The following is a 27,084-nucleotide window of genomic DNA, read 5'->3' as shown; positions in this document are numbered from 1 at the left end:
TTCTCATCTATAAAACCAGAATAGTATCTACTTCAGAAGGTGTTGAGAATCAAATTGAGCTAAAACATGAAATGTGTTCACAACAGTGCTTTCAATAGTAGCATTCAATAAACATTAGCTTTTATTTCTATTATTAGTGAAAGCATGAAAGCACACTAATAATGTGTGTCTAAAAAAATTCATACAATAGAAAGTATTTTCTGGATTACTAAAAATAACAGATTTTCTGAAAATTAAGGAAGATCTTGAATAAATTACAGTGTTTGTTTTCAAGCTACTATCAGTATGGTAGCAAGGAACCATATTACTTTTCCATTTAGAAAAACTAATCCAGAAGTCACAACATTAATTTAGGACCAAAGGTCCCTTACATGTTTATTGTACTCCCCAATACAAAACCTCCTCTACACTTTAGACAAATCTACTGTGGCCAGAAATATGACTTTGTTATAACAAGACTTCACATACGTTGTAGATGTGTCTTTGAGGGGGAGAGTAAACAACACATCTCTTTTCTGTTAACTATTTTACAGTGAAAGTTTCTTGAATGAAGCCGCTTCCCTGGTACCTCAGTTGGTAAAGAATTCGACTGTAATGCAAGAGACCAGGATTTGATCCCTGGATCAGGAAGATCCCTTGGAGAAGAAAACGGCAACCCACTCCAGAATTCTTGCCTAGAAAATCCTGTGGACAGAGGAGCTTGGGAAGGCTTCAGTCCATGAAAGTGAAAGTGATGTCGCTCAGTCATGTCCAACTCTTTGCGACCCCACGGACTGTAGCCCACCAGGCTCCTCTGTCCATGGGATTTTCCAGGCAAGAATACTAGAGTGGGTTGCCATCACCTTCTCCAGGAGATCTCCCCAACCCAGGGATTGCACCCGGGTCTTCCTCATTGTAGGCAGATGCTTTACTGTCTGAGCCACCAGGGAAGTCCTGGAGTTGCAGGAATTGGATACAACTTAGCAACTAAGCCACCACCACAAGTGTCTACTCATGCAATAAGCCGCTTCTGTAGACCTCCAAGAGTTGATCATAAACATTGCCCTCCACACCAGGGTGTTTCTGAGTGAAGAACAACAATTAAGCTGAGACAATAGGTTTAATAGGACTATTCCAAACAACTCTGGATTAACACCCCAAATTAAGGGCAGCACTGTATTTGTTCCACCATATAGAGCTCACAGTCTTAAAAACTTAAGCATTTGAAAGCTGATGTTAACAAAGGCAACATTAGAATGTTTAAATTAATTCTCCGAAGATCTATTCCATTTTCCCTTTCAGTATTTCTCAAGGAGGCAAAAAGAAACCCAAGGTTTCTCTAAGACTGAGTACTTTTAAAGGCAATACTTAACGAAAAGACTGCTTGAGCCACAGCTTTCTTTCATTAGCCGCTTATGATTCTTAAAGTGATCTAAATTATAGCAAACTCTACAGAACATGCTGTAATCATATGACACTGTGGTAAATGGTAACTGCAAATGTGGCTTTAATCACTGCCTATATTCATCTGGTATATATATTAATGCAGCCATACTGTTGTTTAAAGCCAGTGACCACTCTGACTGATAAGAGTCTGTGTGACTGTACCAACTGTCAATCTGAAAATTTCTTTGGTGTTACAGATACATAAATACGTTGCTAGCTCAATTAGCTAACATATGTAGGTAATGTCAGGTATACACAGGATCTCTGTGATTGGCACTGCGAGGAAACACAGATGGAAATGCACAGCTTATGCTCTCTGCAATAGCTCACAATCTAGTAAAAATAAGGAGTAATCCAGATAGTCTCAACTTACAAATATGTGGTTTTAACATGAACTGGTATCTTTCCCTCACCATCACCCCTAGCAAATATACCAGTTAGACTCTGACCACAGGCACTGATCATCTTTTAGTCTCATTATTTCCATATTTTCTTTCTCATAGGACAAAAGACCCATTATGAATCATTAAGTCCTCATTATTTTCTCTTTTCATTTAGTTAATTCTCACCACATCAAAGATCCAAACCAATATATACTGCTTAACCCAGCATTAGAATTCATCTGAATTTGTATTCCTTAAATGCTGACAGAATGACACGGAAAGGTAATATAAGGATAAGCATCAAAAGAAATCTGTACAGGTGTTAAAAATATGGAAAGCATGCAATTGAAAATTAACATTAAATAGCTTAAACAACAACAAAATATATACCTATAGTATAATTTTATAGGTAATCTAAACATTTTACTAATAGATTTGTTATCCTTATAAACAGAGATTATATGGCAAAGAAATGAAATGATTTTTACCGTTCTGAAAAAGAACACACATCCAGATAATGTCACTGCCTATCAATATCCTACAGAGCTTTTAAATATTCTTACACCAGTGAGGTATTTACTCCTTTGTTATTATTTTGTACCACTATTTTCTCTCACTGACTTTAATAACAAGTGTTGAAGAATGCCTGGGGATATACTATATTAGGTAGTAAATAAGAAAATTCTTTTAAATCACCTTTAGACTAAATAAGATTGCAAAGCAATGTAAAGACTATGGCCACATGCACTGACCATCTCTGAGTCTCATTATTTCCACATTGTGTCTTTCTCATAGGACAAAAGACCCATTTGTGAATCACCAAGTCCTCATTACTTTCTCTTATCATATAGGTAATTCTCACCATATAGGTAATTCTCACCACATCAAAGATCTAAGAACCATAGATCGAATCATAACTTCTGAATGGTTTCAGCTTCAGAACAAGCAATTTATTGTCAGAACAAGAAATGCACTGAACTTGAGAAATAATGCAGTCTCGAATAAGCAACTTGAACCTATCTAATCTTCTCTTTCTACTATTTTTGAAACAACAGATTCCCTAAAGCCACAGTCATGTTTCATAATTTTCTTATCCTTTTTGGAAAGCAGAGGTAATCTCAGAAGGAAATCAAAGGTGCTGTGGTTGTCGGGCTGATGAAATAGCTGAATTTTTGAGGAAAAGGATGAATATTACAAAGGATTATTCAGATCCCTTAAATGCCTCTGTACTCTACTCAGAACTGCCACCTCTTAAAGACAACTCTCTGGCAAATGCAAAGTGAGTGAGTGAACGTGGCTCTCTAGTATAAACTGATTTTATTAATTAAAAGCAAGTTTTTACATATGTGGCACATGTAGTTCTGGTCAAGACCAGCAGCTAATTTTCAACACTTATTACTGGATCTCTCCCTAGGAAGAAAATAATTATTATCTCAATCTGGTTAATTTCATTAAAAATTGGCTAAGGGATATGAATATTAACAGCCTATTGTGAATAAAATAACGAAGGATACCAGACAAAAGTTGAAAGTATACAATTAGGGAATTATTTGTGAATTTTTTTCTACTACCACTGACCTAGCTTTTAATAAATAACCAAAAGTGGCTAAGAATATGATAAAAACTGACATTAATTTTCTGTCATGTTCAATAGGCCCCTGGCACCTAGAAATAGTCTCCGAAAAGGAAACTAGTATACAAAGAAAGACGACAACTAGACTTGATATTTTCATTTCATTCTCTTCATGGGATGTAATTTTTTTTAACCTATGCAATTCTAAAAGTATCTTTAATTTTTTTTTTCAAAACAAGGTAACATATCTCAATGTGAGTTTATACACACACTATTAGCAACTTTAATTTGGGGAATCACTATCATATTTTTGGAACACAGTTTTAGTCAACTTGTCTCTATTTTAGTACACTGCCTTTTTGCTTTGCTGAAATTGTTAAGACACATATACATCTGTTTCAGTGTGCATCTATTGAAAATTGAGCATAAATTTCTTATTCTATTACTTTTAATGTAATGCAGTAAAGATTCTGTTTTCAAATATATACTTTAATTGTTAAGTTCAGAATTTAAAAACACTCATAGGCTATTTTTCTTTCAGAATCAAATGTCTTATTTACTATTTACCTGGTGGTGGAATCAGAGGTGGAGCAGTGCTGACAGTTGGAGGAGGTGGAAGAAATGGAGGAGGTGGAAGGTGAGTTGGAGGAGCTCCTGGAGGGAAAAATGGAGGCGGTTTGCTAAAATTGTTGTCTACTTCAGTAGCAGATCTTTCAGAAAGGACCTAAAATTAGAGCACAGTTAAGTAAAAAGGTGAATAAATATTTTTATCTAAGAGTAAACTCAGTAAATGAATCTCATTTAATCTAAGAAATAAGTTTTATTCACACACATGTATTTTGGAGAAGTAGGACTAATTTTTCTATGCATGGGGTATGTGTGAACATTACATGTATGTGAGTATACACTCAAACACACTTTTAAAAATGTTCATAGTCAAAGCCTAGGAAAAAATGAATCATTATAAGTAAAATTCTTATGGAATAATTAAGAGATTTAATAACATTGTAAACAAGAGACAGTTAAGTATTTCACAAATAAAATGTAATGAGTATTATCTCTGTTACTCAACCAAAGTTAAAGTATTCAAATTAAGGCAATATAATCATTAGTCACAGATACCAGAATTAAGAAACTAAGATGGCAGCAGAACCAGATATGCATTATACAAAGCCTGTCATCATCAGGTTGCAAAGTAAGAGGCTGTAAAGTATGCAGCAAATAGGGTGCAAGTAATAGGCAACTGGATATATAAAAAGCTTCTTTATCTGAGCCTTGTAACTTTAAGAACAAGGGTTTATACTCAATAAGCGAAAGTATTTACAAAATACTGATCTTTGTGAATAGGTAACGGACAGCATCAAACCTACAGGAGAGCGGCACCTAGAAACATGAATTTTTTACAAGATCCCTGATGGACTCTAATGTGCAAATGTGTTTGGGAAAAACAGAAAAAGCAGGCAACATAATGTTACATATTTATACTTTTTAAATCCTTGCTGGCTAAAGCATATCATTTAAACATATAATCCTTCCTTTCATTAACTTTTCCTACACTTAAGTACAGTAATTTTTGTAAGGCTTATATTGAAAAGCTATTTTTTAAAGTAGAAAACAGAGTTGTTTTAAGAATAAGCACGGCCTTTAATTGTGGGGGGAAGAAAGAGGATTGTCTTCCAGTTTAGGAATAATTTACCTTTAAAGGTGCTAAAAAGAACATTCATATAATTAATTTATTAAAGGTATTAAGAATCAAAACACTTTGGATATTTTTTAAAGTACTCAGAGAAAGAAAATTAATAATGAAAGTGTGGTCAATTAACAGCTGAAAATCTTAAGCTACTCAAGTTCAAACTTGAGTTATCCAAGCTATTAATAACTCATCTCCTTTCATCCGTTTAAATGAAAAACACGAGATCTATTTCTCTCAGAAATGTCACATTAAATAAATTATGGTACAGTCATAGAATAAATCTATCAAGAGGACATTTTAAATCAAATTGTTAAGAATATGGAAAAATGCAAATGGTAATTTTAAATGGAAAAAATGGATACACAAAATTATAATCATAGTTGTATCTGTCCCAATCTTACTTAGTGATGAGGAAAAGATGTATCAAAATGTTACGAGTAGTTATCTTTAGATGGCAGAACTATGGATGATTTTATTTTCTTCTTTAAACTTTTCCCAAATCTTCCTTTTTAAGTCTAATGAGTCTATATATCACACTCATAGCAAGGAAAATAAATTTTACTGAAAAATATCCAAAGGTTATACATTTTAAATAGAATAATTTTTGTAATAACATAGTGATTATGTTGCAGTGATTGATTCACATTTTAAATCCCCTTTGTATTAAAAGCACCGAAAGTACCTAACACATAGGGGAATGCTATGACTGAATAAATTAAACTAGAACATAGATATAATCTTTCACTTAAAAATAATAATACATAAAATACTAAACCTGTATATTGCTGTTTTCATTTGCCCGTCGCCTTCCTTCTACTCGGCTGATAGTTATAGTCTGACCAATAACATCAATTGCCCCAGGTAATCTCCTGTAACGTAAAAATTGAATCATTTCAGTTTCACCTAACTAGATGTTTGGACAGTATATACATATTAGGTGAGAAATAAAGCCCCAAACCCTTTGCAATGAAATTTAAAATAAAACAATCACAACACGCTTTGGAAAAAACTTCATTTAGGTAAAAAGTTTTATTAATGAGCTAAGACTAGCACATCCAACAATGATCATAATGCTAATTTTTAAGTATTTTTGAAGGTTTTCTTTAAAGTTTATTATTTTTTAGTAGTCTCCAATTTCTGGAATTGAAACAGGTAGCAAATACTAAACAAATGGAAATAAAATTTATTGGCCACTATAATTGTAACACATGTAACAGTTATATTACAGATTAAAAAATTCTTCAAAAGGGCCTGAAAATATATAATGCTCATTTTGAGACACAAAGAATATTTTTCTTAGTAATTTTTCTGAGGATTAGAAAAGAATAAAAAGGAAACCAGTTCTCCATTGCCGTTAGAAAGGAAGTTTCAAATATTTAAATGCCAGGCCTACCTCCAACTGTTTTTACAACCATTAAAGTTTGTGAGTAGATGGAAAAGCTGTCTATCACAAAATAATACTGCAAATTTGATGGGAAAATCTAAGTTAAATTTTAAAAAATAAAATAACATTAAAAGCCATTTATACATATAATTAAGAACTTTATAAAAATGCAATGGTTAATAAAATACAAGTCACTTGTAGGCACTGGCAATGAAAAATGGACACAAATTAGATGAATTTCTCTTTATCTGCACATCAGTTCTGAACAACTGTGCTTTTAAAATTTTAGAACAATCAAAGTACCATAAATCCTTCCACAGCCATCAAGTTAGGTTCCTTAAAATGACTAGTAACAGCAGATACTATTTGTTGAACAATTACATTCTATACCTAAACCTCACAATAACCCTTAAAGAAAATTAACATATACCAATCAGAGATGATAAAGCTAGAGCTAGAGTGATGTCACTGACCTGAGTAATAACTAAATGGTAAAGCTAATTTACACATCTGAGTCTCTCTGATTTCAAAGCCTCAGATTCCTTCCCTTGAGCCATGCTGCCTTCCCGCAAGATATGCTGCTGCTGCTGCTAAGTCACTTCAGTCGTGTCCGACTCTGTGTGACCCCATAGACGGAAGCCCACAAGGCTCCCCCGTCCCTGGGATTCTCCAGGCAAGAACACTGGAGTGGGTTGCCATTTCCTTCTCCAATGTGTGAAAGTGAAAAGTCAAAGTGAAGTCGCTCAGTCGTGTCCGACCCATAGCGACCCCACAGACTGCAGCCTACCAGGATCCTCCATCCAAGGGATTTTCTAGGCAAGAGTACTAGAGTGGCTTGCCATTGCCTTCTCCGCAAGATATAGCAGCCCTTGAAAAATTTAGGACTTTTGGAAAGCAAGAATTGGTGGAAATATGTCTCAAGTAAACCTTGAAATGACCAATAAATAATTTTATGCTCAGAAAAAGAGAGCCCTATAAAAAGCCTTTGTCATTTGAAATGTCTTTAACTACTGATTCCGCCCATGTAAGATTTCTATTAATATATTTTTTTAAATGTTCAAGCCTTACTGATTTTATGCCTGGGTCACTGACCTCCCCAAGTTTCCTCATGATCTCAAAGATCAAAAGTGATTTTCCTTCACTTGTATCCTTTAATATAGCTGGGAAACTATCCTAACATTCACGGATTAGGAAAATTCATATACTTCTGATAAAACAAATACTGCTATAATTTTTCCCTAAAACTTAAAATACTTATAAAGCTATGACAACTATAATTTCACATGAAATGCACACGCCATCCATTCTCCCATATAAAAACATATCTCAGATTTTAACATCTCAGCAGATAAAGGTATATATTTTCTGAGGTCTGGACTTCTCTCACCATTTATTGTACCTAGACTTCATTGTAAAAATCCTTATTTCTACTGTTTTCTCTTCCATTTTCGTCTGTTCTCAATCACCGGATTCTCCCCACTCCAATCTTTTAAAATTTATTCCTGTCAAGAATAAATTCTCACAAAGTTGTTTGGGTTTGCAACCTGCATTTACAAATCCTCCAAATTGTTAAAAGTAACAAAAGGGAAAGATGCTATAACTTTGACCATGGATTTCTAAGCATTTGGGCTTTCAAAAATTCTGGGCCACATGCGAGTATTCATTTAACAAAATTTGATCTTCAGTGTAGTTAGAGAAGTCTGATTATCTTTTTCAGCTTTAAATGGTTTACTCTATCCCCAGTTGCTCAGCAGTAAAGAATCCGCCTGCATGCAATACAGGAGCTGCAGGAGACATGGGTTTGATCCTTTGGTGGGCAAGATCCCGGGGAGGAGGGCATGGCAGCCACTCCAGTATTTCTGCCTGGAGAATACCATGGACAGAGGAGCCTGGTGGGATATGGTCCATACAGTTGTAAAGAGTCAGACATGACTGCAGTGACTTAGCAGGCTATCACTAAAGATTCAAAATGGCAAATAATATGTTTTTAAAAACATACAAATGAGAAATTAGTCTTAACAAACACATATGGCTAGAGGGAGTCTAAAAAATTACAATTTCCTTATATTTCCATAATAGTAACATCTCCTTGCCCAAGCACGTTTACCACACAAATTAATTTAACTTAATCAAAAATTCTCTTAGGAATTAGAAATTGATGAGAAATTTTGTTATTTTAGAACAGATACATATGGATCACAGTAACACTTACTTTGATGTTTAATATAGAATAATTAAGTATCAATTCTGATGCCACATTATGGAGAACGATATTGAACCATATTATTAAAGTTTCTGATGCACCACTTTCTATTTCAGTGTATAAAAAGATTTAGTAGAGCTTAACCATGAAGATCTACTATAACTTGGATTTCTACAAAGCACAGATTTAATTGGACTTAAAAACTTGTTCAGTAAGGCAGACATCAGTTAATGGAGTATCAAGATTCTCTTCTCTACATTAGACTCAATCACATAGTAAAAAATGGAAAGACAGCAGCTAACCACGGTGGATAGCTAATGTTTCATCAATCTAGCGAAATACGGGCAGGAAATATTCACAACAACCTCCACCTCTCCTAACACAGAGGAATATGAAAACAACTTGGAAATTTTAATGGAATCAAATTAAAACGCCACAGTTTGATAACTCTGATGTTCCAGAAAGGGTATGAGAGCTGCTCACATAGATACAACAGAAAATCTAAAGTAATGAACTAGGGACCAAGGTAAGATAGACAAAAGGTTAGTTATTCATCTTTGGCCACAAATTTATCTCTCAGTTTATTTAACAGTCAAAATAAAGGACATTCTTAATAACAAAAGTCTCTAGTGTGCTTTTAAGATAAAAACAAAACACTAGCTCTGAAGACTACTTTTCTTGGTAATTATGATAGCTAGCACTTACTGAACACCTACACCTCATAACAATCCTAAGAGGTAGCAATTTACCTCTCCCATTTTATAGATAGTAAAAAGACAAAAAATTTCTCCTTTGATTACATCTTAAGAGAAAGTATGATAGACTGCAGTAGTTTTTAAGCTTTTAAACCACAAAACATGTAGGAAATATATTTTACACAGGAATCCAGCACATACATTATATAAAAAACAAAAACATAAGTTTCATAAAACAGTACTAACTTACTATAAAGGAAAATGGGTAACATTAAAGTCAAATATTCCTTTATTAATATTTACATATATTACAGGGAAAAAAGTGAAAGTGAAGTCGCTCAGTCGTCTCCGACTCACGACCCCACGGACTGCGACTGAGTGACTTCACTTTCACTTTTCACTTTCATGCATTGGAGAAGGAAATGGCAACCCACTCCAGTGTTCTTGCCTGGAGAATCCCAGGGACAGGGGAGCCTGGTGGGCTGCCGTCGTCTCTGGGGTCACACAGAGTCGGACACGACTGAAGTGACTTAGCAGCAGCAGCAGGGGAAAAAACCTAAAACCAATTAATATTTGGTGGTTCAGACCACCAAACTGATCTCATACCCCACTAGTGGATGGCAATCTCATGCTCTGAAAAACACTGAAACAGTGACAAAGTTTCCAATATTACTATAGCCAAAACTGAAGTGAATTTCACATCCTGTTTCTCAAGTTTCTTCCATACTGGGTGAAGCTTAACAAGGTACTAGTCAATAAAAGCAATTTAATCAGGGGAGCAAAACAATGTGGTTTGAGAACACTGCCCTCTTGATGGCCAACAGCTTACCCTAAGGATTTAATTGTACTTCTGAGCAAGAGTTCTTAACTAGCATGCATGGAATACAGAGAAATCAAGAAGTCCCTGAACCTAAATATGTGCATAAATATACATGTATTTTCTAGAAAAGAGTCCACAGTTAGCAGCAAATTTTCAAAGGGCTTACTGGTTCAAAGAAAGTTGAGAACCTCTATTCTAAAAAAAAAAAAAAAAAGGAATGAAACACATATCCTTGCAGAAATCTATGAATGCAGTTTTCTCACAAGAAAGGTTCTAATAAGAACGAAGCAGGAGCTATTCCAAGAGTGAAATCTCTAGGAAAACGACTAGATTGTGACTACTTCATATTGCCAAATGAAAGACAGATGGACTTGGTGGTAGGATTATCTAACGCAGGTCATACATCTGAATAGATGGTTCTAACAATTCTGCATAAAATTGATATCACATTTTTTTAAGTTATTTAGGAAAAAGCCTTAAAATACATGTAGAATGGATTTAGCCATATCAGAGGAGAAGGGAGGACATTTTAGATCAAGGGAAGAACAAGAGTGGGATAAATATTATGTGCTGGATTCGAGATATACTATCGACAAATCTGTTTGCAACAGGAAAAGCAGGATCCACTTTTGGTAGAGATTACCACATTTTAAGCTCAGCTGAATTTTTTAAATGTATCACTGATAGGAAAAGACATGCTTCTAGGGGTAATTAAAAAAAATAAACACCTTCATATGTCTAATCACATAAAATCTTACAAGCCACACGATATAGCAACACGCATTCAGAGTGCTCCAATGCTTTGAAGAACAGGTACATTTTTTGCAGTATACAAATCTCATTTTTTTCAGTACACAAATTAAGACAGAACAGTAAGCAGTGCAAGAACAAATAAGGAAGTCAATCTTAGATTAAACGCTCATTTAACATCCACTTCAAAAGTCTTATGTTTGTCTAAGAAACCCAAGCAGGTTTAAAAATTTTAGTACGGTAATGGAATTTTTATTATTCCTCTTTCAAGAGTCTGAATTGATTTAAAAGAATTATGACATTGGAAAAAAGCTTAAAAAAAGAACTTCAGTTCAGTCGCTCAGTCGTGTCCGACTCTTTGCGACCCCATGAACCGCAGCATGCCAGGGCTCCCTGTCCATCATAAACTCCCAAAGTCTACCCAAACCAATGTCCATTGAGTCGGTGATGCCATCCAATCATCTCATCTTCTGCCGTCCCCTTCTCCTCCTGACCTCAATCTTTCCCAGCATAAGGGTCTTTTCAAATGAGTCAGCTCTTCACATCAGGTGGCCAAAGTATTGGAGTTTCAGCTTCAACATCAGTCCTTCCAATGAACACCCAGGATTGATCTACTTTAGGATGGACTAGTTGGATCTCCTTGCAGTCCAAGGGACTCTCAAGAGTCTTCTCCAACACCACAGTTCAAAAGCATCAATTCTTCAGCGCTCAGCTTTCTTCACAGTCCAACTCTCACATCCATACACGACCACTGGAAAAACCATAACCTTGACTAGACAGACCTTTGTAGACAAAGTAATGTCTCTGCTTTTTAATATGCAGAGTTGGTCATAACTTTCCTTCCAAGGAGTAAGTGTCTTTTAATTTCATGGCTGCAATCTCTCTGAAGAAATGGAGTAGCCATCACAGTCAATAAGAGTGAGAAATGCAGTACTTGGATGCAATCTCAAAACGACAGAATGACCTCTGTTTGTTTCCAAGGCAAACCATCCAATATCACGGTAATCCAAGTCTATGCCCCCTGACCAGTAATGCTGAAGAAGCTGAAGTTGAACGGTTCTATGAAGACCTACAAGACCTTCTAGAACTAACACCCAAAAAAAGATGTGCTTTTCTTTATAGGGGACTGGAATGCAAAAGTAGGAAGTCAAGAAACACCTGGAGGAACAGGCAAATTTGGCCTTGGAGTACAGAAGGAAGCAGGGCAAAGGCTAATAGTTTTGCCAAGAGAATGTACTGGTCATTGCAAACACCCTCTCCCAACAACACAAGAGAACACAAGACACATGGACATCACAAGATGGTCAACACCAAAATCAGACTGATTATATATTCTTTGCAGCCAAAGATGGAGAAGCTCTATACAGTCAGCGAAAACAGGACCGGGAGCTGACTGTGACTCATATCATGAACTCCTTATTGCCAAATTCAGACTTAAATTGAAGAAAGTGGGGAAAACCACTAGATCATTCAGGTATGACCTAAATCAAATCCCTTATGAGGATATACTCAACTAGAGTATACAGCGGAAGTAAGAAATAGATTTAAGGGACTAGATCTGATAGACAGAGTGCCTGATGAACTATGGACAGAGGTTCATGACATTGTACAAGAGAAAGGAATCAAGACCATCCCCAAGGAAAAGAACTGCAAAAAAGCAAATGGCTGTCTGAGGAGGCCTTACAAATAGCTGTGAAAAGAAGGGAGTGAAGAGCAAAGGAGAAAAGGAAAGATATATCCATTTGAATGCAGAGTTCCAAAGAATAGCAAGGAGAGATAAGAAAGCCTTCCTCAGCAATCAATTCAAAGAAATAGAGGGAAACAACAGAATGGGAAAGACTAGAGATACCTTCAAGAAGATTAGCGATACCAAGGGAACATTTCATGCAAAGATGGGTTCGATAAAGGACAGAAATGGTATGGACTTAATAGAAGCATAAGATATTAAGAAGAGGTGGCAAAAATACACAGAACTGTACCAAAAAGATCTTCATGACCCAGATAATCACGATGGTGTGATCACTCACACTCAACTAGAGCCAGACATCGTGGAATGTGAAGTCAAGTGGGCCGCAGGAAGCATCAGTCAGTCAGTTCAGTCGCTCAGTCACGTCCGACTCTTTGCGACCCCATGAATCACAGCACACCAGGCCTCCCTATCCATCACCAACCCCCAAAGTTCACTCAAACTCATGTCCATCGAGTCAGTGATGCCATCCAGCCATCTCATTCTCTGTTGTCCCCGTCTCCTCCTCCCCTCAGTCCCTCCCAGCATCAGAGTCTTTTCCAGTGAGTCAACTCGTCGCATGAGGTGGCCAAAGTATTGGAGTTTCAGCTTTACCATCAGTCCTTCCAATGAACACCCAGGACTGATCTCCTCTACAATGGACTGGTTAGATCTCCTTGCAGTCCAAGGGACTCTCAAGAGTCTTCTCCAGGACCACAGTTCAAAAGCATCAATTCTTCTGCCGTCAGCTTTCTTTATAGTCCAACTCTCACATCCATACATGACCACGGGAAAAACCATAGCCTTGACTAGACGGACCTTGGTTGGCAAAGTAATGTCTCTGCTTTTTAATATACTATCTAGGTTGGTCATAACTTTCCTTCCAAGGAGTAAGCGTCTTTTAATTTCATGGCTGCAATCACCATCTGCAGTGATTTTGGAGCTCAAAAAAATAAAGTCTGACATTGCTTCCACTGTATCCCCATCTGTTTCCCATGAAGTGATGGGACCAGATGCCATGATCTTAGTTTTCTGGATGTTGAGCTTCACGCCAACTTTTTCCCTCTCCTCTTTCACTTTCATCAAGAGGATTTTTAATTCCTCTTCACTTTCTGCCGTAAGGGTGGTGTCATCTGCATATCTGAGGTTATTGATATTTCTCCCGGCAATCTTGATTCCAGCTTGTGCTTCTTCCAGACCAGCATTCCTCATGATGAACTCTGCATATAAGTTAAATAAGCAGGGTGACAATATACAACCTTGACGTACAAAGCTAGTGGAGGTGACGGAATTCCAGCTGAGCTATTTAAAATCCTAAAAGATGATGCTGATGAAGTGCTACACTCAATATGCCAGCAAATTTGGAAAACTCAGCAGCAGCCACAGGACTGGAAAAGGTCAGTTTTCATTCCAATCCCAAAGAAAGGCAATGCCAAAGAATACTCAAAATACTGTACAATTGCACTCATCTCACAGTCTAGTAAAGTAATGCTCAAAATTCTCCAAGCCAGGCTTCAGCAGTATGTGAACCGTCAACTTCCAGATGTTCAAGTTGGTTTTAGAAAAGGCAGAGGAACCAGAGATCAAATTGTTAACATTCACTGGATCATTGAAAAAGCAAAACAGTTCTAGAAAAACATCTATTTCTGCTTTATTGACTATGCCAAAGCCTTTGATTGTGTGGATCACAATAAACTGTGGAAAATTCTGAAGGAGATGGGAATACCAGACCTCCTGACCTGCCTCTTGAGAAACCTACATGCAGGTCAGGAAGCCAGAATTAGAACTGGACATGGAACAACAGACTGGTTCCAAATTGGAAAAGGAGTACGTCAAGGCTGTATATTGTCGCCCTGCTTATTTATCTTATATGCAGAGTACATCTTGAGAAACGCTGGGCTGGAGGAAGCACAAGCTGAAATCAAGATTGCTGGGAGAAGTATCAATAACCTCAGATATGCAGATGACACCACCCTTTTGGCAGAAAGTGAAGAACTAAAGAGCTTCTTTTAGAAAGGAAAAGAGGAGAGTGAAAAAGTTGGCTTAAAGTTCAACATTTAGAAAACTAAGATCATGGCATCTGGTCCCATCACTTCATGGCAAATAGACGGGAAAACAAATAGAATTTGCAACTAATAAACTAAAAGGAGCACAGTTTAAAATTTAAAATGGAAACAAAATACAGAAATAAACTGAACACTGGGATAAGATTATAGCAATCAGCTGTAATGCCAATTCTAATTTTCTGTGTTCATTAAAAATACTTCATTCTTCTAACTGGCTTTACAAGAGTAACAAATCTGAATGAACAAACTAGACTCTCTACTATTATTTTTCACACTGAGCTTCAAGAGTAAAAAAAACAGCAGGGAACTATATAAATTAAGAGCACCATGGTGAGAAAAGTCTGTGTCTTCAAATACAGTAATTTATGAAAAGGATTTGAACCATCGTACATTTTTCTTATATAGACGTAAGAAATGCTTCAAAATTAACTCCCCATTTCTGAGTTACATTCATTATAAGAGCTGGAATCTCATTTTCTATCTTCTGCTCTAAGAAAGAGTGTGCAGCTTTCATCTACAGCTTTTACTTTTAATTTTCAAAAGCACAATATACTCACTGAAAATATAGTGCCAAAATTCCTAATAACTACCCCCTGACATTAATCACAAAATCAGAATAGAAGGTTTCTAAGTTACCGAAACCATCTTTTTGGAGGTGGGGGGAGAAGGCGCAGTGTGGGGAGAGTTATACAGTCTAAGTACTGAGATGTATCACTTTCAGATTGAAGAACTAATATCTCCCTTATAAAATGGCCAATTTATTTCAAGAAATAAACTTACATCAAAAGAAAAACTAAGTTAAAAATTATAAGTGAAATGATTTATATAAAAGAAACTTCAGATGCTAAAACAGTAGCAGTAAAAGAAACAAATATAAAGTTTAAAGTTACAATAAAATAAATGATTTTAAGTAGCTCTGTGGCTTAGCTTATGAAAGTCAACTTTCCTGACCTGCAGTATTTGAAGCTGAAAAAACAAGGATTCTTGCCCTGGCTCTGCCTCTTACTTAGCCATGAATCTGGGCAAATTCCCTAATTCCTCAAATCTCTTCCATGTAAACCAGGGACTAGCCAGAAAATAAAGAATTCAGGATTAGAAGGGCTTTTTCAGATAAAATAGCCCAGCCCCATCATTTTACAATCATGGAAACAGAGGTCTAGACATTTAAGGAAACTATCCTAAATTAACATAAGTGCAAACCCAAATATAACATCCAAATCCAATGTCCATGTCATGAGACTGCTGCAAGTTTAAGAAAGTAGTCATTCTCTTTCTACAAATGGCTACTGATTCATTATCAATAGTAGAATGACGAAAACAAATGCTCTATTGTCTGGCCCTTTGGGGATCACTAAATAGGCTCTCCATGTTGCTGGCCAGGTTAAATATAAATCCAAGTGTTTCTTTATACATTAGAATAACAAAGTTAATTATTATTTAGAAATTATATTATTAACACTGCTATTGAATTCCACAGAAATATTAAAAGTGAAGACTCAACCACCACTCCACACTTGTCATATCTAACTTTTCTTTATTCAAAACAACTCTTGAAATTTTCTATTGGTTCTTCAAGGAGAATTGCAGCTTTAAAAACTAAGATCCCTGGTAGTCCCATGGTTAAGAATCTACCTGCCAATGCAGGGGACACAGGTTCAATCCCTGGTCCAGGAAGATTCCACATGCCCTGGGGCAACTAACCACGTGAGCCACAACTACTGAAGCCTGCTTGCTTTAGAGCCCATACTCCACAAGAGAAGCCAACACAACGAGAAGCTCACGCACCACAACTAGAGAATAACCCGTTACCTACGACTAGAGACAAGTGTCACACAGTAACGAAGATCCAGAGCAGACAAAAATAAAAAATATAATTAATTTTAAAACTAAGATCAACATTATACAACACATATGCAAAAATATCAATGAGGATACCTTTAAAATAAGTCATATATGCAAATTGGCATTCTATAACCTATTAAAATAATATATGCAACTTGAGACTATTCTAAGACTATAAATAATATATTTTGGTCTGCATCAATTATCATTTGGGTATTTTAAAGTCAGAATATTTTTGACTTTCAGATGAATACCCTTTTGAGAATGAGTAAGTTTATTTTCTCTTAAGAAATTTTATCAAGTTGACTAGAAAATTCTTACTACTCACAGGGAATATATAATGGAGACCCCCCAAAGAAAAGAAATCAAAGAAATAAAATTTAGACATGATTTCCTCCTTTTACTTGAGGTGCTGTGACCAAAACATCTGATCATAATTTATATATTTAAGTCTGTAAGTGAAAGTAATTAAAAGCACACATCAAGTTGTCCAGGAAAAAAGCTTTAAATTCTTTAACAATAAAGACACACAAAATACACCCCCATTACACAAAATACACCTTGTTTAAAACTTCAAATGATAAACTAGGAAGGTTCTTAGTTTGCATTACTAGTCAAGCAAAGTATAATTGCTTAGATAGATGAGTGCTGGCAATGTACTTTCATACCCTAACATACTTGCTTCTCATTATATCCCTTAGTCTAGAAATTATTACTCCCGTTTTACAGACTCAAGAGTTTACAATATCCATCCAAGGTTGTATGCTTTGTAAATTTAAGATGAACATAAACCAAAATTCTATGGAGAATGGATATGAGAAATAAGCATAGAAACAATAGGGAGATAATATTTCCAAAGACACCTGGTAGACCCACCTAAAAGAAAAGTGGGTTTATGCACTGTAGTTAGAAATAAAGATTGAAAACATTCAGTGGTGTCCAATTTTATAAAGGTCCTGAAGACTGAAAAGGTCAATTTTCATTCCAATTCCAAAGCGGGGCAATGCCAAAGAATGTTCAAACAACTGCACTCATTTCATATGCTAGCAAGGTAATGTGCAAAATCCTTCAAGTTAGGTTTCAGTAGTACAAAAATAGAGAACTTCCAGAAGTACAAGCTGTGTTCAGAAAAGATAGAGGTACCAGAGGCCAAATCACCAACGTCTGTTGGATCACAGGGAAAGCAAGGGAATTCCAAAAAACATCTACTTCTGCTTCACTGACTACACTACAGCCTTTGACTGTGTGGATCACAACAAACTGGAAAGTTCTAAGAAATGGGAACTCCAGACCACCTTACCTGTCCCCTGACGAAGCTCTGTGCAGGACAAGAAGCAACAATTAGAAATGGACACAGAAAAAAGGAGAACATCAAAGCTGTATATTGTCACCCTGCTCCATGCACAGCACATCATGCAAAATGCTGGGCTGGATGAATGACAAGCTGGAATCAAGATTGTCGGGAGAAATATCAACAAACTCAGCCATGCAGATGATACCATCCTAATGGCAGAAAGCGAAGAGGAACTAAAGACCCTCTTGATGAGAGTAAAAGAGTGAAAGCTGGCTTAAAACTCAACATCAAAAAAACTAAGAGCATGGCATCTGGTGTCATCACTTCATGGTAAATATAAGGGGGAAAAGTGGAAACAGTGATAGATTTTATTTTCCTGGGCTCCAGAATCATTGCAGATGGTGACTGCAGCCATGAAATTAAAAGACACTTGCTCCTTGGAAAGAAAGCTATGACAAACCTAGAAAGTATATTAAAAAGCAGAGACATCACTTTGCCAACATAGGTCTGTATAGTCAAAGCTATGGTTTTTCCAGTAGTAATGTACAGATGTGTACTATAAAGAAAGCTGAGTGCCCAAGAATCGATACTTTCAAATTGTGGTGCTGCAAAGACTCTTTTGAGAGTTCCTTGGACTGCTAGGAGACCAAAACAGTCAATCCTAAAGGAAATTAGTCCTGAATATTCATTGGAAGAACTGATGTTGAAGCTCCAATACTCTGGCCACCTGATGCAGAGCTGACTCACTGGGAAAGACTTGTGCTAGGAAAGATTGAGGGCAGGAGGAGAAGGTGATGACAGAGGATGAGATGGTTGGATGGCATCACTGACTTGATGGACATGAATCTGAGCAAACTCCAGGAGATAGTGAAGGACAGGAAAGTCTGGTGTGCTGCAGTCCATGGGGTTGCAAAGCACCAGCCACAACTTAGTTACTGAACAACAACAAAGAGTGACTCAGAGGCCTAAATTTTATTTCAGATAGTGAAAAGCACCCGGGTTTTCTGAAAAATAACTAAAGTTGTTCAAAGTAGAATTGTAAAGAAAGCTAATTTTATCTTGTGTTAACGACTTCACTCCTGCCAACCCTTTAAAAACTGCTTATTTTTTCCGAGCTCTGAGTGCTGAAAAGAAAGACTAGACTAGAAAGACTATAACACCTCAATAGCAATGAGATAATTAGTGCCAAGATTGTAGTTTCTAACTACCATTTCCAACTAAAAAGCATCAGGATCCCTTCAAGAAATGGTTGCTTCCATGGAAGGGGCAGGGAAAGTACAAGACAAGACTAAAACATCTAGAAGTACCAGAAAATAAAGAAATCATCAAAAAAAAGAGATGGTGGGGACATGTCAAAAGGTCATAGGAGCTGGTTTAAAGACGCTCCCACAGACTAAATTTGGAATAATTTGAGAATCAGTATGAATTAGTGTGTGTGTGGTATCCACACAAACTAATAAGCCATATTAATGTCACACACACTCTCTCAAGTATATAAAATAAAAACTGTATCTAATAATAAATAAGTGAGGGAGGTAGGAAAACTCATTTTTAAAGCAGAATGCCAACTAAAATATAAGAGGAATAACAGACAATAACTATTTTGAAGTAGTAATTGATTAAATCAAAATCATAACTGAACATTAAAATTCTTGGAAAAGTTCAAAGACAAACAGAATATTGATGCAGTCTCCTCACAGATTACTTATTTATACAGTAACTTTGTAGAAACCCAAAGGACACCACCACAACTAAGTAATTAAGTTGTCATCACTAATAATGAGACAAATTGACATCAAGCACCTAGAGACTAACTCAATGAGAAGAACACAGCATTACCTAGGTAGTATTCCTGTCCAAAAAGCAAAACCTAAACCTAATATTACAAAAATATCAGACAAAACCAGATTGAAGGATGATTTACAAAATAACCAGATAGAACTCTTCTAAGAGTTAATGTCAACAAACCCAAAGAATGCTCATGCTGTCCTAGATCAAAGAATAGAGACAAAAGAATTAATTGTAATGAATAATAGTAGACTGAACCCTAAATCCAGGAGGAAAGAAAAGAATTATCAGATACTATTGAAATATAATAATCAGCAACATTTATTGGTTATATACTAAAGTACTGTTTCATTATTAGATGTTCTGACTTTCCTTAACTGTTCTCTGTAATTATGGAACACAATGTCCTTGTTCTTAGGAATATACATTGAAGTAGTCACAGGAAAAGGACACAATGTCTATAATTAGCATTCAAATGATTCAGGAAAAAATATTTCAGAGGAATTATAAAGCAAATATGGCAAAAAGTTAATAATGAGTGAATCTGAGTGAACTGTGTATAATACTTTTCCTACACCTCTTCATAAGTCTGAATTTTTTTCAATACTAAAAAATGAAAACAATAAATGAGGGGGCACAAAAGGGGCTTCTGGTAGTAATGGTAATGTTCTGTTTCCTGTTCTATATGAAAACTTTTAAAGACTAAGCAAAACATTCTGATACGTTCAATATTAACATTTTATTTAATTATGTCAATTTGCTGGGCAGTACAGAAAGTCAAAAATCCAACATTTCTACGACAAAGTACAAAGAACCATTAAAAAATAATTTCTATGCAAACATTCTATCAGTCACCTATATGTTGATAATCTAACATTTTAAAAAAAGAAATAGTGACTACATCAGTAGTAACCTCATTACTGCTGAATACTTGCTATGCAGTCTCTATTATGACTTAAAAGACATTCACTGTCTTCTCCCTAAAGTCAACAGAAGCTTACTTTCAAAAACATCTAATTTCCATACGTACAGAGAATAAAACAGATACACTTTGTACATATTTAAGAATAAAAAACAAATATTTATTTAGAGGAATACTTCACAGTGGCTGAAAAGTATCCTTTTCATCAAGTGAAGATGAATCCCAAAAACAAATTTTTCTAACGAGCAATGAATACTGTTCTCTGGTATCCAAAAGTGACAGTATTGACATGTTGGGTTTGTTTCTACAATGGTGGTAGTTACCCATTCTTTTCAGTAGTAGTGATGAGTCAGCTAATTCTTCCCATCATTTTTTTGCATCCTTTTTACTGTGTCATATCCACCAGTGTCCCTTTATCACTCCTTGGATCCGTGATTCATCATTATAATCATGCTCTCAAGTACACTCTCACCTTCCTTGCCCTCTCTATATCCCTTTGTCATACATGTCTGGTAAAACTTCAACTCCTGCTAAATCCAACTCCAGCCACTCTTCATGAACACATGAACACCTGACAATGGCAAGAGGAACACACCCAAACAAGTTGACTGGTCTCATTTCAACTTATGGCCATCAAACTCAAGAACAGTTCGGAATGTAGTCTCTCTTCCTGTGTCACCAATTTCTCACTCTTCTAATTCACTCCTATCAGCATATAAAAGTGCTGTGATTTCTCCCATCTGGGGGAAAAAAAGCCCTCACTTGACCCCACATTTCCCTCCAGGTAACTGCCTAGCAATCCCACTTCTTTTCCCTAGTTTATTCATACACCCTCTAAATAACTATCTCATATCATTTCCTCTCCTCTCAAATAGTCAATACTCCCTTCCATTATTCTCACTTTTACCAGGTAAGTCTGCATCCTATGCTGCTGGGAAAAACTGAAGCAATCAGAAAGAGAACTTTCAGTTGTTCCCATCACCATTAACTATCCACGCCCCTCCCCCCTCCCCCCACCCCTTCACTGAATCCTGGCCTTCCTCCTATGGCTGTTCAGTCTGTAGGTTGTGTCTGACTCTTTTGTGACCCCATGGACTGTAGCTCACCTGGTTCCCCTGCCCATTGGATTTACCAGGCAAGAATACTGGAGTGGGCTGCTGTTTCCTACTCCAGGGGATCTTCCCAACCCAGGGATAAAACTTGTGTCTCCTGCATTGGCAGAAGGGTTCTTTACCACTGAGCCACCAGGAAAGCTCTCCTTTCTCCTATTACAATGAGTGAATTGTCTCCGCTTCTCCCTAAGGTTAAATCCTTCACTTCCACACTACATCCACAAGCTCTGACCTTAAGGACATTGCTTTACCAACGGTAATGTCTCCTTTCTTACGTTATTATTTTCCCTTCTAATAACTCATTCTCATGAGTATAAAAACATGTTATAATTCCGTTTTGGCAAAAGCAAACAAACAAAAATCTCCTCCCAATCCCACATTTCCCTCTAGATACTGTCAAAAGAATCCCACATTTCCCTCTGCTGCTGCTAAGTCACTTCAGTCGAGTCCGACTCTGTGTGACCCCATAGACGGCATACCCTCAAAAGGAAAACAAACAACCTCAAAAAAACTGTTCATTCTAATCCCTCGTCCTAGTTGTCTCATTGTAATTCCTTCCCTCCTGTTGTCTCCTGAATCCATTCCAAAAATTATTTCTAAAATCTTCATTTTACACCACTTCAAAATGATTCTGGTCAGAATCACCACAATCTTTGCATTCTAAAATCTCAAAGTCAGCCCCAGTCCTCTTATTATTTGATAGTTAAACATTCCTCCGACTTTGAAATACATCCTTTTTAAGATGTACACTGGGTTTTCTTATTTCATTAGTCATTCATCTCTACTAGTCTCCTCTTACTTACTGGTCCATCCTTATTTTTCTGACCTGCATGGAAGTGCCTCAAGGCTCTGTCCACTTATTACTTCTCTATTAATACTTGACTCTTTCACAGTATAATTCAGTTTCACACACTCAAACAAATACTATTTTAAACACTGATCACTCCCAAATTTGTACCTCTATTCCATACCTTTCCCCTCCAGATCCATTTATACATTTCCCATGAAAATTTTCTACTCATATATCTAGAAGACATCTCAATTTTATCATGTCCTAAACTGAACTTCTGAAATTCTCCCTCCAAAAGAAATTTTTCCTATAGTCTTCTGCCTCAGATATAAATGATCTTTTTACATTTGAAATGTATCCAGTATCTGACTAGGTTTCACCATCTGCACCACTACCACCCTGGTCCAATTTACCATTATCTTTGCTAGACAATTGCTGCAGCCTCCTAACTGGCCTCCCAATTACTGCCCTGAATCCCTCTGTAATCTCAGCTTAATAAAGCAATTAAATTGAGACTTAAAAAACCCAAATCAGATTACTTCATTCCCCTGCTCAAAATCTGATGGAGACTCCCCACATATTTCATGTATAGGAAAAGTCAAAACCCTTATAGTGGCACAATGTCCTACATAATTTGATCCAATTTTTTAAAGCAGGGTGGGGGGGTGCATTATTAGAAGTGGGCAAAATACAGAAAAACTGCTACTGACTTTTAAAAGTTCAATTAGTTTAATCATGATAGTGACATCTAAAAATAATTATTATGTATGCACTGCTATTCTAAACACCTTCAATAAATTAATCCATTTAATATACATTGAGGGTATTATTGTAATATTATTACTGCATTTTATAGACTAAGAAGTGAAAGGACAAGACGGCGGGGGGATGTACCCAATAACACACAGCTTGTAAGTAATACAACCAGAAACTGAACCAGAAGTCTGGCCCTGGAGTCCAAGCTCTTACACCATTTTAGAGTGTATAACACCACAAACTCAATGAATGAAAGCTGGCCTCATGTAAAATATGAAAAAAACAAAATAATACTATGTATTAAAAGAACCAATATTCGTCACTTATCATAACTTCTTATACAAACATTTTATGAGATCACATTCAGTTTAAAAAGCCTTATTCAGAAACATTCACAACTTCTAACTGTTAAACTGAGAAAAGACAGTCAAAATCTGAGATGGCTTTATGACCTTTAACTTTGGCTGAAAGTTTTAAAATTTTATTTTAGAGCTAAACTACATGTTTTCTTCTTACAGTCATACAGTATGAAATATCATAATGACAAAACCAGTAAACTATATAAAATAAGTAACACAAAAGGTAAATGATCTGGCTGAGAACTAGTCACAACTGAGTTATTGACTTGTTTCAGGCTCATAGAAATAACTGATTTAAGTCATCTTTATCTAACCCAAGATTAACCTGCTGACATCAAACTTCCCTACTTTTGGTTTACCCTTTATCATTTCCCTGGTAACAGGCTAATCACGTGTTATGCTTAAGTTAAAAGGACATTTGCCAAAATATTTGCCTCCTACAACTGGTACCCTATGGAACTTAAAGTTATGTATTATCACAACAAACCAAAGAAAGAAAAAAAAAAAAGGCTTTAATTTTGAAAGATTCCTCAGGCTAAAATTTCTATGATGTTTTACTAAAATCAGTAAACATTTTTAGGGCCGTCGCTCTAGACTGAGGATGTTCAATAATTCTTTATGAAAGAACAATAAGCACAGAAAACAGCAAGACCACTCTTATCACCACCTTTCCCGAATATGAGATTATTTATTAGTCTCTTTGTATATACACATATAACTATACACCATGGTTCATTCCTTGCTTACCTAGATTTTTTAGATGAAATAACACTGAGAAGAGTTTTTCACAAAGAATTCGTTTTGTACTAAAAACCAAATAGAAGGGTCCAGTTTTCTGATGTATCATTCAGAGATTTCATACTTTACATAGCACTCAAGGAGAAGAAACCAATGCCTTCAATAAACTAAATCATCAGTGTCTTACTAACCTGCTTGGTGGGAGTCCAGTCTTGAACAAAGAAGGAGGAGAAGTAAACTCCGCTTTTGTAGATGGAAGCACTGTTTCTTTCTCTGCATTTCCAGTTCTTCCCTGCTGTACCTTAAAAAAAAGGGTTATTAGCTTGTTTAATGAAACACGGAAAGATAACACAGTAAAGATGTTGACATAAATTCATAATGTTTTATTTCAAATTCAATACTAAAAATGTTTTGTTGCCAAATATATAATAAAATTAAACCTATTTTAGAAAAGCATTAAGTGGAAGGCACCAAACATGGATCGTGGGATCAAAATGTTTCCAACTACTAAAAAGTTCAAATTAACATCACTTAAAAGTCCAATAAACTGTAACTCTTAAGGACTTTCATAAACTCCCTCAAATCACTCACTATAAATACGTCCAAGGTACTTGTTTAATACTCTACGTTTCAGAGTTAAGAAAGGCCTTGAAGAATTCAGTACACTTAGAAGCTTGAAGTCAGTCATCTGCTTCCTTAATCTTTCTTCTTACTCTTTACATTAGCTTATAAACCAGTAATCTACTTAACTCCATAATTTCTCCCATATTTGCCCATCCTTTGTGCTCCTACACACTCAGATCCTTGAGTATGGTCCAATCATACTCCTTTAGATTGGTGAAAATTTTATGCTCTTTGGCTTTCATACTCATCTTCCTATCTTAAAATCATAGTTATTTATTAAATTTAAACAAAGTTCAAGCTGACCTGTACTTAAAAACATCTCTACTTTCTTAAGCCCTATTTAAATTCTACTACCCCTGTTCAGTCTAAATTCAGTATGGCTCTCCTTCCCCATAAGGCAAAGGCCAAGAGAACTCCAGACACCTTGACTCTGCTATATTCAAACCACTGATTAACTCCAGAAACCATCTATCTGTCAAATAAACATGTGGAACTTATTTTCAAATATTAATGCTAAATCCTAATTATATAAGAGATGATGAGGATCAGCACCTAGATAATGAGAATAGAAAGACAGAAATAGATTTGTTAGACATGTGACAGGTAAAATTCAGAATGTAGTGACAGGGTAAATAAACATGATTTATTCATCAAATATTTATTAAGTATCTACTATGTACCAGAAACTGGGACCACAGAGAAATACAACAAAATCCCATACTGTGGGAAAATATGGACACACAGATCATCAGAGCAATGTAGTAAGTAAGTAAGTAAAGTCGCTCAGTCGTGTCCGACTCTTTGCAACCCCGTGGACGGTAGCCTACCAGGCTTCTCCGTCTATGGGATTCTCCAGGCAAGAATACTGGAGTGGGTTACCATTTCCTTCTCCAGGGGATCTTCCCGACCCAGGGAACCCGGGTCTCCCACATTGGAGGCAGACGCTTTAACCTCTGAGCCACCAGGGAAGCCCCAGAACAATGTAACTGTTATGAAATAAATAACTGGGATAAAAAGATCCTAAGAGAACATAGACAAAGAAACGTGCTGCTCTTCCTGGGGATGTGAAGAATACTCAAAATTGACACTAAGGTCTCAAGTGCACTCCTGAGCACCTAGCTTCTTACCATGTCTAACAAGCATCTCAAACTCATATGGACAAAACAAAGCTACTGACTTCCCTCTATCCACCAATCTCATCCTCTCCAAGTCTTCCTACTATGAGTAAATGGCACCATCATCTACCGAGTTGCTTAGTAAAAACAAAAAGAAAAAACCTTAGCAATTAGCCAATACATATGCACATCCGATATCAACTTTACTTTGACAGTATATACCAAATTTAACCACTTATCATTATGTTCACTACTAAAATTCAGGTCAAACCCATCACCACATCTCAACTGTTCTGCTACATTACCTGGACTCTTTCCTTTGATCTCACCTCTCTAAAGCCCATCCTCCATACACAGTCAAAGCAATCTTTGGTATGGGCCCTGCCTTACCTCCCCAACTTATTCTGACAACAACCAATCACAATGGCCTTTTTTCTTGTTCTTTTTAATAGGTAAGTTCCTCCTTAATGTTGCTTTTGCACTAGACAGTCTTTTGGCTTTATAAGATCATCATGACAACCTCCTTGTAATCATTCAAGTACTGTTCAAATATTTCCTTGAAATGGACAATCTCAGTCTCCATCATGTCATCTCTATCATATTACTATTCTGTATTCATAGAATTTCTCACTAGTATCATTATCTAAAGTCTTCTTATTTATATTTATTGTCTGCCTGCTGCTACTATAACATAGGATCTTAGAAAACATGGATGTCATCTAGCTCAAGTCTATATCCTAAGAGCCTAAACATATCGCCTGGCATGCAGTTAGTGCTCAAATATATTTGCTATTTGACTGGCTTTGGGACTCAGCTTAAATGTCACTAAGGGAAGCCCGCTGGGAGTTTGCAACAATGTAATTTTTGCCATGATTTTCTAATTATCTTTCCCATTAAGTCAGATAATCTCTAAAACCACAAAATCTATGTCTATAAATGCTTACTTCCCCTTTCCACTCTAACCTAAGAAACTTTCTCGCACAATGTTTAATTAAAAATTGGGAAGGAGGGGAAAAAAAAGAAAAC

General features: G+C 36.2%; 1 protein-coding gene across 17 annotated transcripts in view; it reads right to left on the bottom strand.

Annotated features, from left to right (window-relative positions):
• The window catches only part of FIP1L1 (factor interacting with PAPOLA and CPSF1), a 71,269-nt gene that overhangs the window by 26,860 nt on the left and 17,325 nt on the right, over nt 1–27,084 (bottom strand). For 15 of the 17 annotated variants that reach the window (XM_088836339.1, XM_055435051.2, XM_055435053.2 and 12 more), the window contains 3 exons: nt 24,511–24,620; nt 5,850–5,943; nt 3,949–4,105 (listed from right to left, as the gene is read on the bottom strand). In XM_088836339.1, coding sequence (XP_088692465.1) covers nt 3,949–4,105; nt 5,850–5,943; nt 24,511–24,620 — 361 coding nt within the window. The remainder of the gene's footprint in view (nt 1–3,948; nt 4,106–5,849; nt 5,944–24,510; nt 24,621–27,084) is intronic. The other 2 variants (XM_088836337.1, XM_088836338.1) reach the window with 1 other exon arrangement.

Source organism: Moschus berezovskii, chromosome 5, assembly GCF_049115385.1.
Source record: "Moschus berezovskii isolate FMDL1 chromosome 5, NW_MosBer_1.0, whole genome shotgun sequence".
NCBI classification, from domain to species: Eukaryota; Metazoa; Chordata; class Mammalia; order Artiodactyla; family Moschidae; genus Moschus; species Moschus berezovskii.
The sequence above is the reverse complement of the archived record's forward strand: the minus strand, read 5'-3'. Positions and strand labels throughout refer to the sequence as shown.